The sequence below is a fragment of the Pteropus medius genome, unplaced genomic scaffold (genome assembly GCF_902729225.1).
Source record: "Pteropus medius unplaced genomic scaffold, Ma_sr-lr_union100, whole genome shotgun sequence".
Lineage (NCBI taxonomy): Eukaryota > Metazoa > Chordata > Mammalia > Chiroptera > Pteropodidae > Pteropus > Pteropus medius.
In genome coordinates this window covers 35,241,200-35,257,532 of record NW_024351730.1, presented here as the reverse complement: position 1 = coordinate 35,257,532, position 16,333 = coordinate 35,241,200, and the positions used below count along the sequence as shown (strand labels likewise).

At 33.0% G+C, this 16,333-nt stretch overlaps 1 protein-coding gene and 1 pseudogene across 2 annotated transcripts in view; both read right to left on the bottom strand.

The window, feature by feature from the left end:
* The window catches only part of CCSER1 (coiled-coil serine rich protein 1), a 1,118,997-nt gene that overhangs the window by 885,627 nt on the left and 217,037 nt on the right, over positions 1-16,333 (bottom strand). For both annotated transcript variants that reach the window (XM_039845718.1, XM_039845719.1), the window contains exon 4: positions 5,722-5,815. In XM_039845718.1, coding sequence (XP_039701652.1) covers positions 5,722-5,815 — 94 coding nt within the window. The remainder of the gene's footprint in view (positions 1-5,721; positions 5,816-16,333) is intronic.
* On the bottom strand, positions 16,014-16,132 carry LOC120588591 (uncharacterized; annotated as a pseudogene).

Below are 16,333 nucleotides of genomic sequence, written 5' to 3'. Positions count from 1 at the left end.
AGCTCCCCTGAAGGAGAGGGGTGTCCTGGCCTCATTTGGAACCTCCGTAGCCCAGGGTCCCAGCCCAGGAAGAAGAATTTTCAATAACTCTGACTGCAAAAACCAGAGGAGATTCTGGCCATCAAGGTGAGATGGAAGGAGACTGAAACCCTAGATGCCCCTTTAAAGGGCCCACGCACAGGCTCTCTGACCTGTGGACACTCACCCAGGACACCAGCTGTAGGTCAGAGGCTCTTACGCGGGATTCACACTGAGAAAGTATGCGTTACCTGGTGCCAGATTGAGGGCCGGACAGGCAGCCAGGATTATGCTTTTGTCTGGCCCCGCCACAGGGCAACCCACATATGGCCTGGCTCCAGCTTGACTGTTCACACCCCTCCCACAGGGCTATTAGGAAGCTCTTGCCTGAGGAGATTAGCCCTTCCCATCCCACCTGCAGATTCTCCTGGGCTTTTATTGCTGGATGGCTGCCACGCCCTGCACTATTCAGGATCAAACATTCACAGCTGGCAGCCACCACTGTAAGCATGCATTTCAGAGACAGTTTCAGGCAGATCACTGCTGCCAATATGAACCTGGACAGATCTCAGGAATCTGTGAGTCAGTCCCAGACAGCAGCTGGTCTTCCTGTGATCTGGGACTTCTATAGGAACATTGAACAGTTACCAAAGTCGCAGCAAGACTGAGGCTGTATTGATCTGACTGCCATTGTCTCCCTGAGACTCAGCCCTACCCAACCTACAAATTACACCAGGCAGCCCATTGACAGTGATCCTCCACCTGGCAACAAACTTTGGTGAGCACAGGGCGGGCACTGCAGGGAAATCAGTTGCAAGCAGAACTCTGCTCCCTGCAAGAGTTGCAATATTGTGTCCTGAGATCACAGGGTTCTGTGGAACCACCTCAGATGGCAGCAGGTCTCATTGTGATCTGTGACTACAGTGGGAACAACCAAGCACAGAAGTTGCAGCAAAACTATGGCTGTACTGGCCTTACTGCCCCTGTCTCCCTGAGAGCCCACTTCACTCAAGCTACAAAATGCCTGCAGCCCATTGACAGGCAGCCTCCCCTGCCCTGCTAGTCTCTGGGGTAGTGCATTCTATGCAGGCAACAGACCTTGGCTAGCACAGTGAGCACATTTTGGGGAAAACAATGGTGGACAGACCATTGCTGCCTGTACAAGCTGCAATATCTCTTGAGGGGATCGCAGGGATCTATCTGTGGGACCTCCCCAGATAGCAGCTTTTCTCAATGTGATTTAAGACTACTGCAGGAACGTGCGGACACAGAAACTGCAGAAAACGGAGGCTATTGGCCTGATGGCCTTCGACTCCCTGAGCTCCTGCACCATCCAATACACAAAATGCCTGCCGCACGTTGATAGGTAGCTGCCCCTGTCATAGGGTAGTGCATTCAGGGGCAGTAGCTGACCTTGCTATTATTAAAACTTAAACAGGGAGCCACAGAGACGGTGCTGACATGTAAACTGACACTGCAGTGGCAGGGGAAAAATACTCAATAGATCCAGGAGACTCCCAGGGTCATCCAACATGCATATCACCCAGAGGCTCTTCCAATTTCAGAGACTTATTGACAACTGACAGACAGTGTCAGATCTGGAGGAGCCCTGGTCCCTCTGCTAAACTTCCCTAGGTCAGGGACGGGGGATAACTGGACCACTGCCTACAGCATTGTCTCTTCCACTTACCTATAGATCCAGCACAAGTAACAACCATGATCGCTTTGTAGTTCCCACAGGGTAGCCCTGACCAATCAAAAGCAGCAGCTGACCTTGGCCTACAGGGGAGCCTTTCCAAAGGGGCCACAAAACCAGTGCATCCAGAGGCTGGCACCAGACCACAATAGAGCAACTCCTGACTGGTCTTGTTAGTGGTACACACAAAGTGTGGGTGCAACAAGTACACATGCCTGCTAGGGCGAATCCCACTCAGTGGGGTCAGCTCCACATAGCAACTCTTACCCTGTGGGTGCAGCCAATTCCCTCAATTAGCCAGCCTGAGTGTTAATCCCATCCACTGATACTAACAACAATAAAGGCTTGGCTACAATAGACCACACACAACCCATTCAAAGATCACGTCCAAAGCCCTCATCATAGGGAATCAGGGAGAGTGTGCCAATGGGCCACACAAAACACCTTCCACATTAGGTCATCCGGCCGAGGCTGAAAGATGAAACAAATATTCCTGACACATAGAAACAAACAAAGAGAGGCTAATAAAATGAGAAAACAAAGAAACATGCCACAAATGAAACAACAGGCGAAAACTCCAGAAAATAAGCTAAATGAAATGGAGGCAAGCAACCTACCAGAGACAGAGTTCAAAATAATGGTTATAAGGATGCTCAATGAACTTATAGGAAGAATGGATGAGCACAATGAGAACCTCAATAGCATAAAAAAGGACATAGAAATCACAAAAAAGAACCAGACAACAATGAAGACTACAATAGTTGATATGAAGAATACACTAGAAGGATTCAACAATTAGATGAAGCAGACAACTGAATTACAAACTGGAAGACAAGGTAGCAGAATACACCCAATTGGAACAACAACAAAAAGAATTTAAAATATGAGGATAGTTTAAGAGACCTCTGGAACAACATGAAGTATAACAATATCTGGATCATAGGAGCACTCAAAGGAGAAGAGAGAAAGCACGGGATTGAGAATCTATTTGAAGAAATAATGACAGAAAACGTCCCTAACCTGGCAAAGGAATTAAACATACAAGTTCAGGAAGCACAAAGAGTCCCAAACAAGAGGAATTCACACAGATCCACACCAAGAAACATCATAATTAAAATGCCAAGGATCAAAGACAAAGAGAAAATCTTAAAAGCAGCAAGAAAAAGGCAAGTACTTATTTACAAGGGTACCCCCATAAGAAAGTCTGCTGATTTTTCAATGGAAACTTTGCAGGCCAGAAGGGACTGGCAAGAAATATTCAAAGTTATGAAAAACAAGAATCTGCAATCACAAATACTCTACCCACCAAGGCTTTCAATTAAAATGAAAGGTGAGATAAAGAGTTTCCCAGACAGGGAAAAGCTTAAGGAATTCATCACCAACAAGCCAGTATTACAAGAAATGTTAAAAGGACTTCTGTAAAAAGAGAAGGGGTAATAAAAAAAAATAGAAAAAGCAAATATGAATAATAAAATGGCAGTAACCATGTACCTATCAGTAATCACTTTAAATGTAAAGGGATTAAATGCTCCAATCAAAAGATGCAGGATAGCTGAATAGATAAGAAAACAAGACTCATGCATATGCTGTCCACAAGAGACCCATTTCAGATATAATGACACAGACTGAAAGTAAAGGGATGAAATAAGATATTTCATGCAAATAGAAATGAGAAAAAAACTGGAGTATCAATATTTATATCAGATAAAATAGACTTTAAAATAAAAGCTATTATAGAAGACAAAAGAGGGCATTACGTAATGATAAAGGGATCGATAAATCAAGGGGACATAACCCCAGTAAACATATATGCACCCAACACAGGAGAACCTACATACATAAAGCAATTATTGACTGACATAAAAAGAGAGATCAACAGTAATACACTCAGAGTAGGAGAATTTAACAAAGTTATGGTCTATATATACAACAGAATATTACTCAGCCATTAAAAAAAGGAAATCCTACCACTTGCAATGACATAGATGGACCTAGAGGTTATTATGCTGAGTGAAATAAGTCAGACAGAGAAAGATAGATACCATATGATTTCACTTATATGCAGAACCTAAGGAACAAAAAGAACAAACTAATTAAAAACACACTCACATAGAGGACAATCTGGGGATGGCCAGAAGGGCAGGGAGTTGGGGAGCTGGGAAAATTTTTTTTTTTTGATTTTGTAAGAAACAATGTATTTTATTTGTCTGACACCACAGCTCTGGTGAGTGGTTTTGTACCAAATTTAATGGAGGTTACACAGAATGTCTTATGCATGGGATGGGGGAGGGGAAAGAACCAGAAAAATTAAAAAAAAAAAAATGAAAACAAAATCCTGGGTAGCTTTTAGCATCTGTTCCACTCCCACATTAATAAAATTCGCTTGGGAATTCCTAATGAAAGAAGACCGGAATCTGGGTGGGCAGGAAAGGGCATGTCGGGGGAGGGGTTAAAGAAGTACAAATTAATATTTGATAGATGGTCACAGGGATGGGGAGCACAGCATAGGAATGCAGTTAGCATTAATGCATTGGCTAGGTGGAGAACCAGAAGAAAGAGCAATTAGGGGGATCATTTTATAAACTATATAAATGTTTAACCAATGTACTGTATACTTGAAACTAATAAAATATAATAAATACATATATATAATATATACATACATTTGAGTTATTGCCAATATTTTATTACAAATATTTTGCAATGAATCGTTATTTGAATACGTTATTTTGTATATTTCCAGTCTTAGGATTAAATTTCTAGAAGCTGGATAGTTGGATCTAAAGGTAAATGCACACATAGTTTTGCTAAATATTGACAAATTTCCCTCCAAAAGGGTGTACATTCTTACAATGTGTAACCCTTTTATTACAAATACACGTGAATGACAAAAGTGTATAAGGTATCTACATAAAAGTGAGAAAAATCTATATTTTAAAAGAATATCTGTCAACTCAACTTCAAAAATGTCTCAAGATATTGTTATTCTGTTTGTATTCAAATGCAAAATTGAAGTAGCTTCTTGTTGATATTAACCTAAAATAAAGTGTAAATAAATATATATATAAACATTGTTATTGCCTTCTTTTGACAATTTTTAATGAGACATTATCTATAAACACAAATTCAGCATAAAATATTAGAGCCAGAAATAACCTTAGAGATTATGTCGAATTTCTAGTAGTTAAAAATATGGACACTAAAGTCCAGGAGGTTGATTTTCTCAAATGTATACAGTAGGATCCAAGATTTTTTTAAGCTCCATTTTAATTTTATTTCTACTTTGACTTGAAAATAACTATGTTAAAGGTATTATTAGTAATAAAAAATAAGTAAAAGCTCTCCTTTGAACTCGATTATCTAAATGAATGATTAATTAATTCCTATAACCTACTTTTAAGGGAATAATTTTGGTACTTAGAGACATGACATTTTATGCTTTAATATAAATTTAAAGTATTACAAATATAATGGCTCCCTTCTTAATTCAATAAACAAGAATTTATCTTATACTATAACTCTGTGTGTAGCATGTGTTTATGAGTATGTGTTTGTGATTGCTACTGATAATTATTCATTTTGAGGTCAACATTATTGCATCAACATTGACCTTGCAGTGATTATTGAGGTGGCTAAGGTTTGAAAAAGTAAATGAATGAAATGAATAAAAAATGGGATTGTAATTGTTTCCCCCAACCTCCCCCCAAAAAAGAAAAAATATTAACTGTTTCATTAAGTGTTTAATTAGAATGTCCTTTGAAACAACTTTTCTTTTACAGAGTTTTCTAAAATTTTATTTTATGATTATCTTCCAATCAGACTTATATTTCCCATATAGATTTTTAAGGTCACCAGAATGATGTGTCCAAGGTACTGAGCAAGTGCCTTGCACATATACAAACTGTGGGTTGAAAAGACTAAATGCAGCTTAAACAATATTTAGCTTATCGATGAAAGCTAAATGAGTAGGATCAGAGTTGCATGATACCATGATATTCAACACTTACCAGAAGGATGAAGATTCTGTTCTTCTAACAATTCTAGATCAAGCATTAGATCATCTTCATCCAGTTCACAAGATCCCAAATTATTCAAAACATCCTGAAAAGAAAGCAAAATCAATGGAGACCAAAACACTGGAAAACTAAGAAAATATTCACATATAGATGCCATGAAGCAAAAAAGGATTTGAATTAGAAATGAAAAATTTTAACTGATACACAGAAATTTTTTAACTACCTTTAAAATGATTAGTTCAACAAAAAATTGTAAGAATTATTATAAAAATCTTAACTTTTTCAATTATTTGCATGCTAGCTACTTTAAAGGACATGTATAATTAAACAGAAATAAACATGAGCATGAATCAAAGATATTAGAATGCAGAAGTGTTTATTTTAATCAAAATTTCTTTAGTAATTATGAAAAAGATAATATTTTGCTCATTAAAAACACACGAAGATACAAAGGTTTTTCAAATGTAGAGAAATTTGTAAATCGAAAGTTCATTTTTCTAATATTTATCTTTCAAATCTGTATAACGTTCTTCTGACACATCTAGTGAATTGCTTCTCAAATAAATTTTATACACAGTGCCAACAGTGAGATATTAACTTAGTCCACACTTGGAAATGGAGATCCAGTTATAATTTCTCAGTCATTTGCTTTAGAATAGAAGGGATAAATGGAAGAAATAAATATCAATTAGATTAACAATTACTGATTTTTCATAATATCATAAACATCAGAGCTAGATTTTTTTTCTTTTTCTTTCGTTCCTTCTTTCTCTTTCCCTGCCTCCCTCCTTTTCTCCCTCCCTCCCTCCTACCTCCCTCCTCCTCCTCCTCCTCTTCCTCCTTTTCCTCTCTCTCTCTCTCTCTCTCCCCTCAAGAGGGCAAACAGCAAACTAGAAGAGTATATTAACTCTTGAGGAAAAAGAGTAATAGTGATGTTCAGAGGTAGTAATTCTTCAAAAATGAATGAAGTCCGGCTTTGTATTTATATATATAGATAGGTAGTGAATACATTAAGAAAAGCAAGAATTTATATTTAGAGACTAAGACTGAAATAACAAAAGCAAAAAGACAAGAAAAAGAATCTAAATACTAAATGATACCACAATATCTCTGATCATTTTTTCTACTGATTTCAAGGTTACCATAAATCATATTTAAAGAAGTAAATATCCACTAAGGAAAACCTAATGATATTGTCAAGTGGATACTAAACACCTTAGTTCTTGGGATTAAAAATTAGAACACTGTGACTTTAGATAAATTTTCACTGTAAAAAAAAAAACAGAATTAAACATTATTAAACTTTAGAAATGTGTTAACTGTGAACACAGGACAATAGTTTCAGAGATGATAAATATCCCCAAATCTAAGTGCTTCTTTCTACAAATGAAAGTTACAAGTACTATTTTTTATTGTATTTTATTGTACTGTATTGTATCATATTGTATTGTTATTACATTACATTATACTGTATTACATTGTATATGTATTTGGTATAAGGTAACTAATAATTTAAATTATAATTAAAATAGACTGTTTATTGGAAGCTCTACAATATACTGTGGCAAGAATAGCTCACTGAGAATATAAATTGCTTATTTATACAGCATTAAAAAGGTATTATAAAATATAGGCAACTAAGATAAGCTGCCATCTTCAAAAATGCAAAAACAATATTGAAACAACAAAGAAAACATAACTGAAGTTAAATAGAGAAAAGACAAAGTTTTAAAAAGGGATATATTTAAAGATAGTATTATTAGCTTATAAAGCACTATCCCAATGAGAGAATCTTAATCTGGTATCAAGAATACATTGATCAAAAAAATATTTTATAATTAGAGTATAATAATATATCCAGTGGCAAATTAGCCTAAATAATTTTATATTTGGATGTTCAATTTCAATGACCTGTACTATAGTCTTAATTGTTTCTATACAAAATTTTTATGTTAAAGTCCTAACTCCCTATTATGTTAGAATGTGACTGCATTTAAAGATAAGATCCTTAAAGAAGAAATTACAGTTAAATTGAGTCATACAGATGGGTCCTAATCCAATATTACATGTTCTTATAGAAGAGGATATTAGGACACGGTCAACACAGACAGAAAGATGACAATGTGAGGACAAAGCAAAAAGGCAGCCATCTGCAAGTAAAGAAGAGAGATTTCAGGAGAAACCAAACTGCCTATGCTTTGATTGGGTAGTTCTAGCCTCCAGAACTATAAGAAAATGAATTTTTCCTGGTTAAATCACCCAGTCTGTAGTGTTTTGATATCTTAGAAAATTAATATAACCAACAATATTTAGAAAGCAATGAAGGTCAGAACAAAGGAAGAAAGGAAATAAATGGGTGCCCAGAGTATGACTGTCATCTTTTTCTGTTGTTGTTCTGCCAAGTAAGAACATCTTTTTCATTATAAGCTTTTACGGTTTGTATAGCATTTCTCCCTTTTATTTGAAACCACCCGACCTAATCTACCTAGATACAGAAAAGGTTACCTGGTTCTTACAAGAGCCAAATCCCCTGTGTGAATTGAATTTATTTGTGGATGGTCCAAGATGGGCATCTTAATCAAATTTGCTCATCAGAGCCCTTCATAGAAATGAGGAAAAGTTTTGTATGTTTATTTGTTTGTTCGTTTGTTTGTTTTTGTAGGGGGATAGCTACTGTAACATTCATAATGCTGTTATCACAGGGACGTGGATTTCATTGTATAGTTACGATCATTCTAAGTCTTCTTGAAAAATTAAAAATGTCATAGTAGGTCATCTGGTTCCTGGTTCTAAGATTTCCTGAGGTCCAGAGGAATACATGATCTTTTTAAGATTGGACTGTTCAACCCTCTTTTGAATTGTGACAGTTAATAAATCCACTCATAGTTTGAAAAATAGTTAATATATATATTTTTTTTAACAAAGAATTAAAATACTAAAAACCTTGTCACTGTTCTTCCAAGATTTAATTTAAGAACATGATAACACAAAGCGAACAAATTAACTTTGGGAAACTCACTACATTGCTCTAATTTTATTCTCATTTTGCAGGTGACTCTTGACATTTGGACTAGCAGGGGTCCATTTTCTACTGATCTAAACCAACTCTTCTTAAATTCTACTCATTCTAAATTGTCTTGCTGTGATATCTTGCTTACCAAGCAACTCGATAGGCTAGTGGAAAGTATTTGAAGTTGGTGAAACATCAAAATAAAAGGAAAGTACACACAGCAACATGATATGTACTGAAGAAAAATCAATGTGGACTCATAAACCTGAAAGGACATATCTTTTCCAGATCTCTCCTTAAAAAAGACCAACAGCAGCAACAATATTTTTGCCCTACCTCCTCAGCCAGTCCTTATGTACAATCCAGATAATTGTTGCCCAATATCCACCAACAAAAAAGAATCAGGGCTCCTCAGTTATTAGGGAAAGAAAACAAGAAAGAAAGAAAAAACACAGAAAGAAAGAACACAGAACATCTTTTTGTTGCCAGAAAACAAAGTTTATCTAAAATAGTCAAAGGCAGTTTTGAAAGCAAGCAAAGTAATCATAAATAGCTTCTCCCTGGCTAATTTCTCACATTATAAACATCAACAAACACAAATCACTATAACCAAATAAAATAGTTTGAGTCCGTTGAAGGCTTAGAGTTTATAATACTCAAACAGAAAAGTTAATACGAAGGATATAAAGAGGTACTAATGATATCTACACAAAAACCACAAACGGGGTAGAATATATTATATTTCTATTGTTTTTAATAAATAGTTAATATATGTTTTTTTTGTAATTATATGTACATTTATAATATGAAGACACATATTTTTTTTCACCTGTGTAAGGGAAGACTTGTAAGTAAAATGGTATCATATACTGTGGTTCTGAATCAGAAAAAGAAAGGACTGATCAACACTGATAGTCACACATAATAACCAAGTGGAAAAGGAGTTGAGCATTTAATTAACACTAATGATCATACCCTATATCTAAGAGGGCACAACTGTGTTTCAGACATTTGATAAATCAGTGGAATATCTAGAAGTGGTAACTAAGCAGAAATAGTCTCTCATCTCCTGGTAGTTAAAAACCTAATAGCTCTGCATAATAAAAAAAATAATAATGAAAGTCTATGAATTTTTAATAATGTTAATATACCAGGCATATATATCATACTAATAGAAAAACTGGTGTGTAATGCAAGCAATTGGAACTTAAAACACAAATAATTTTTTAAGAGGACATCAATATTACACAAAACTAAAAGTTAGGCTTGAACTTTGAAAAAAGGCATAAGGGCAAACAACAAGTTTAATTGAAAAAGTAAAGTTCATCCTGATGGTCAGTATCTTGAGTTTAAATCATTTTTGAATGTACAGAAAATTCTAATGACTAGATAAAAAATTATCTAGTCAACAACCCAGAACATGCATATTTAAGAGACAACTTCTGTTTTAAGTCTAGTATGGTTACTAAATCCTAGGGAAGTGCAAAAAGAGATGACATATTTCTGAAATCCCAGGGAAATATGAAAATTTCTACATCGGCAAAGTACAAGAAGGAAAAAGAAATGGAAGTTCTTAGTATGAGCATATTCGTAACCAGTTTTAAGGAAAGCATATCGATTTCCTTTGGCTTCCTTGTAATATATATAATTTTCTTCTCTAAAAGTGGCTAAAGCATTTAAGATAAATTGATATTTTAGACTTGGTATTTTAATAAAACATTAGGAAGAATTCAATTATATAAAATTTCAACCAATGGTTAAATGCAATGGAAAAATTAATACATACTCTGATTTCTTGGTATGTAAGATTTATGTGACAATTTAAGAACTATTGATTATTTAATTGTAAGAAAATACTAATTATTTACTAAGTTCATAAAATTAACAAATTGAATATTAAATTAAACATAATTATTACCAAGTATTCTCTAAGCACACATTTAAAAATCTGTCAACAATACTGATTACTCATGTAATCTCCTAAATGACTTCAAGCTATTGAGAGTAAACTAAATAATTAATGAAGTAATTAAAAAATTAATTTTCTAAACTCTAGGGATATAATAATGAACCTAATAGGCATGCTTTATTTCCTCATAGACCTTACAGAAAACTGTATTCTAGTAAAGAAATGCCAATCTCTTTTATAAATAAATAAAAAAGGTATTATCAGTTATAAATCAGTCTCTTGTGTTTGGTTAGTGTGAATCAATTCTTCAGAGCTTGGTTGCTACTAGCTGAAATAATAAAACTGAATTTCTGAAGCTACAAAGTTGAAAAAACAAACTCTGGTTACTCCGTTAATATGTAACCATTCTGAAAGGTCCATTCTAAAATACCTCGTTAGCCTTATTTGTCTCTTTATTGCAATAAAGATAATAATTATGATCTTGCTAAAAATATAGGAAGTTGAGATATGTCACTACACAAAGAAGTATTGCTTAAGAAAGAATTCCATCAAAGGAGATTGTTAAATTATTAAAAAATCTTAATGTAGTATTATAAAGATGTTATTAATTGCATTTCTATACTGTTATATATTAGTCAAAAGACTTTCCAAACAGGCTTAAAATATCTACAAGCAAGATACAGCAAACTTTCCTGTGAGTCTAAAAATACAATTTGTAATTGCCTTACAATTAATTATATTTGCTTTTTACTTGGGAAAAAAGATAAAGTTAACTAACTTGGTAAGTATCTTTAAATAATTTATATTACACCAGAAAGATAAATGACATGAATTGTAAAAATTGAAAGACCTATAAGTGGCAAGGTACACACATTATCCAAAACAGGCATTGGAACAGGCTGAGGACATACAATTTGATGAGTTGAGTTGTGCACACCTATATGTGCAGTGAAGGAGATAATATACTAATACATGCATGTATTTTTAATGATATAACAGCACTGTTATTTTTTGGAAAAATAAGTTAACATGACAATGTTTTATAATTACTGCTCTGAGGATAGTTATTTGGTTTTAATTTCCTGGTCGTATAAAAAAAACAATCATTATGATAGTTACCTTCACCTTCTAACAAGGAGCCATAAAGTATTTACAAACACAGCTTGCTCTATGCTAGTTACTGGCTTAACTTATGGATTTGTGTAGTTTGAAATATATTTTTAATAAATATTTTCAAAAATTTGTCTTAATTCTTAATCCACCTTTATCATAAGGCTTCACACAAGTTCAAAAGCACACATTTTAAAAATATAAGTGGTGATCTTATGTTATTTGTTAAAATAATATATTGCCATTATATATGTGTGCATAGGACAATATTTCATTCTGATTATTGTGTATTTTTGTATTTGTGACATATTTAGCAAAATTAGATTCTTAAAGCTATGAGGAGTTGCTAATTCTTCCTTTTATACTAATTCTTCCCTTTGTAAACAATTATATAAGTTATTTCAAGTAGCATAATGCTAAAATACTGAAACTAAAATATCATGCTATAATATTTCTCTTTTTAGAGTTAACATTTGTATAAATTCATAAAACTATAGATTTTATATAGATTTTAAACCAATATCTGAATTTATACATTTAAAATTAAACTCTAAACATTTTATTTTCATCTATGTAAGAGAATAAATTAAAGTTTTGTTATTAAGTAATAAAAATAGAAAACCAGGAGGTGTAAATATGTTACAGAATTAGCAAACTTCATAATTTAAAGTTAAAATTTAATGATTGCTGTTAGTTTAAAAATGCACTTTTTTTTTTTTCTTGTCACTTAAAACATGGAGAAGAAGAAAATTATCTTTTGGGCTTTATTTTCATGAAAATGTACAAGCAATGTCACAGATACCGATCTCCTTGATTCTAAATCTGACAACATCAGTTTGTGTCATTGTCAAAAGCAACGCAAATAAATAATTTGATAAAGATTAGAGATTTGAGAGGGATCATAATTTCTAGAATTCATTCTCCTAGGTGTACTAGAGAAATTGAGCATCCTACAGTTATGAAGTGTACTTCATTATCTCCTAATTGGTGTCCCTGTCAACTTTTTGCCAATAACCATTTCAATTCTTCGGCTTTCACTTATAATTCTTCCTAAACACTACTCTGATTAAAGTATTCATTTGTATGCATTCCCCCAGTGTCTTAACACATTCAAAAAAGTCAATGGTATATGTCTACAGAATACTAACTTACTTGTCAGTCAAAACTCTACAATATGATCTCTATCTAAAGCTCCAAAATTGCTTCCTACAAACTTATTATAATTGAACTCGTTTATTGATTGTTTTCTGAAAATTCCATTTGCATTTCTTTCATTGCAGAGTCTATCCCTTTGCTCCAAATGCCTAAATAGCAAATACAAGATAACACAGTCACATTTTATTATATCATGAGTATTTTTTACAACACTACTTATAACAGGTGCTAAAATGGGTTTTTGATAATATTAGGAAATAATTCTTTCTCTAAAACAATTCCCTTTATATGTAATATGTGCTGGTTCTCATGGAACATAAATTCATCAACTGTACCCACACTAAGCAGAGTATATTTGCCTAGAGAGTAATTTGGACTATTTACTGTACTTCCTGCTAGAGAAGTCCAGAAAACATATGACTATCTCACTCTTTGTGCTGCACCTAAGCAGAGTTCTTGCTTTCAGAACCTCTAGTGTTGTGTCATCACAGTATATGGAAAATAATACCTCATTACCTCATAGTATCTTACATATAATATAATAATATCTCAATTATCTGGAAATGAAGTGTCTCCCACTTTTGCTATTTTCTGTGGAATCTCAAACAAGTTAGCTAACCTCTTTGGGCTATGCTTCTCTTTTCTATAAAATGAGGGGAAATCAACTCTGATAATCTACTTTCCTTATCTGTAATCCCTTTCACATGCAAATGATCTTTTATTATGCTATGAGATAACGTTAAAAAAAAGTCTAACCTTTAAATTTTTGCTTGACATCTTTCTTTTTCAGTTACAAATTTAACCAAATTTCTATCTTTTATTTACACTTCCACCAAGGTCTAATTAATAATCTGTTCCTTTATGAAGACTCCCTCATCTTGATGTGGCTAAATTAATTTCTGTTAACCACATGAATTACTAACATTAATTTCTTTCCATGTGGCTTATAATAATATTCTTATTTACATCATCTTGAAAGTAAATATGTGTATTATCCTCTGCAGCTCCTACAACACTTGACACAGTCCTGCATATATGAATAATTTCATAATTAAGAACTTATTATGTCAGGTATTGCGCAAGTAACACACTGTCTTAAAGTTTGAACTCATTGACTATAATAGTATAATACATAAAGTAGAGCATTTTCTGACTTAAAGAAAAATTCAGTTATTTAAACAATTGTTATATTTCCCTTAAAAGTATCATATTGGAGCTATGTTGGAAAGCAGTATAATTCCACTTACTGAATTATTTTCATATTAATGTACTTCGTATTAAGGTACAAATACATTCTCATAGGCAGAAGTAGCGCACCATAAATAATTGCAGAGTGCCCTTCTTTTTCTTATGAAAGTAGAACTTCCTATCTATTAAAAGATTAAATTTATATTCCTTTATGTAGTGGAAAGAATAGTATTTTAATGACTACTATAAAAGTGTTACATCATCTAAGAGAAAAGGACAAACATTTCAGCAATATTACATATGGGCATAATTAGTTTTGAAGTGCTTTATCATCAAGAGGAATTTCTTTAACGTTTAAATACCTATAGTGATCTATAAAGGTATCCTATCTCCTATTCCTTGAATAACTAGTTTAAAACACACAATATTGACATATACTGTATAATAAAAATATAATCACAAAATAAATATATTCCTAAATATCAAGTGCACATTAATATTAATTTTATCTAAAATGTAGAGAACAAGAAAGTATCATTAGAGTGCAAATAAGAAAAATAATTGTATAGATGACACGCAAGCCAGAATAGAATTGGTTCATTTCCTTAAGTATGGCATGTTTGCTAACTTATTTATTTGATACAAAGATTTTTAAATGAATTTATCCCTCTGGAAAGATCAATATAAAATTCAGAGAATATTTTTTCTTTTATCTAAATCATTTGCAAACTGAAAACAAAATTGGAATATTCTACTCTGTCCAACCATTAACATCAATTTTCAGTTTTCACTAGTTCATATAAAGAACATACTATAAAGAAGTGAGAGTGATAAAAGAGGACTTGTAGAATTCCAAATAAATGAAGTGATCTATAATTGACAGGAATCCAGTTCAGTACTTAAAATCCATCAATACAAACCAATCAATTCAACTTCATTAATATATAAATTAATGGGATTTATGATATAATGATGGAAGGTATATAAATAATGATGAAAATTAAAGAAAAGTAGTAAGTTTAGAGAAACATCATTTAAACAAAGGAAATTTTAAATTATAGTTGCTTTATAATATTATTAGAAACCTTTTTTTTTGGTCTGGAAACTCATTTTTACTTCATTCTTATGATTACAGATTAAGATTTATTTTTATGACCCTAAAATACATTCATTAAGTACATTTTCCCCTTCTTTCTTATTTTCCTTCATAGCAACAAGATCATTACGTTTGTAAAATCCAGTGACCATTAGTAATTCCATGTACGCCATGATATATTTTGGTGTGAAAGTATTAAAACAAAAAACCTCTTAATACAGTTATATCTTTTTTTTTTGCATTTTATAAATACATTCACATATATATAATGCAAAGTAAACATAAAATTAGCCTTTGTGTTTTTATGAAGTTGTTACCATTCTCCTATAAAATGTACCATTGTTTCTAAAAGACTCAGACTTTTTAAAGTTACTTCATAATATCGGAGGAAATTCTTAAAGAATAATGAAATAAAACATCTTATTAAAACTTAAAAGTCCTCTTCAATACAGTTATATCTTTTTTTTTTGCATTTTATAAATACATTCACATATATATAATGCAAAGTAAACATAAAATTAGCCTTTGTGTTTTTATGAAGTTGTTACCATTCTCCTATAAAATGTACCATTGTTTCTAAAAGACTCAGACTTTTTAAAGTTACTTCATAAATCGGAGGAAATTCTTAAAGAATAATGAAATAAAACATCTTTTATATCTTAAAGAACATCCTAAAGTAATTCACGATGTTATAATGAAGTCCTACCTAGTCATTCCCTTCTTTTTTTTTTTTTTTTTTAGGTGAGGCAAGCCTTGGTTGACCAGATTGCAAGGACCTTGTCAGTTTACGATCCCTTATTTTTCAAATTTTTTTACGCCTACAGCACCTGATCTTCCTAGGCAGTCTCCCATCCAAGAACTAACCAGGCCCGACCCTGCTTAGCTTCCAAGATCAGACTGGATCAAGCTTGTTCAAGGTAGCATGGCCATAGACTACTTATTCCCTTCTCCTCTAATTATCCTACCTACTAATTACCACAGTCATGTGTAGTGGTGGTAGATAAGACTGGTTTACCAGACTAGCCTTCAGGCCACAACCGCTCTGCCTTCATATAATAACCCTTGCCTATAGGAAGGCCATGTTTTATCATTGTTAGTTCCACTGCCCCTGCTGCATTCTTTGAAGATGCTGACC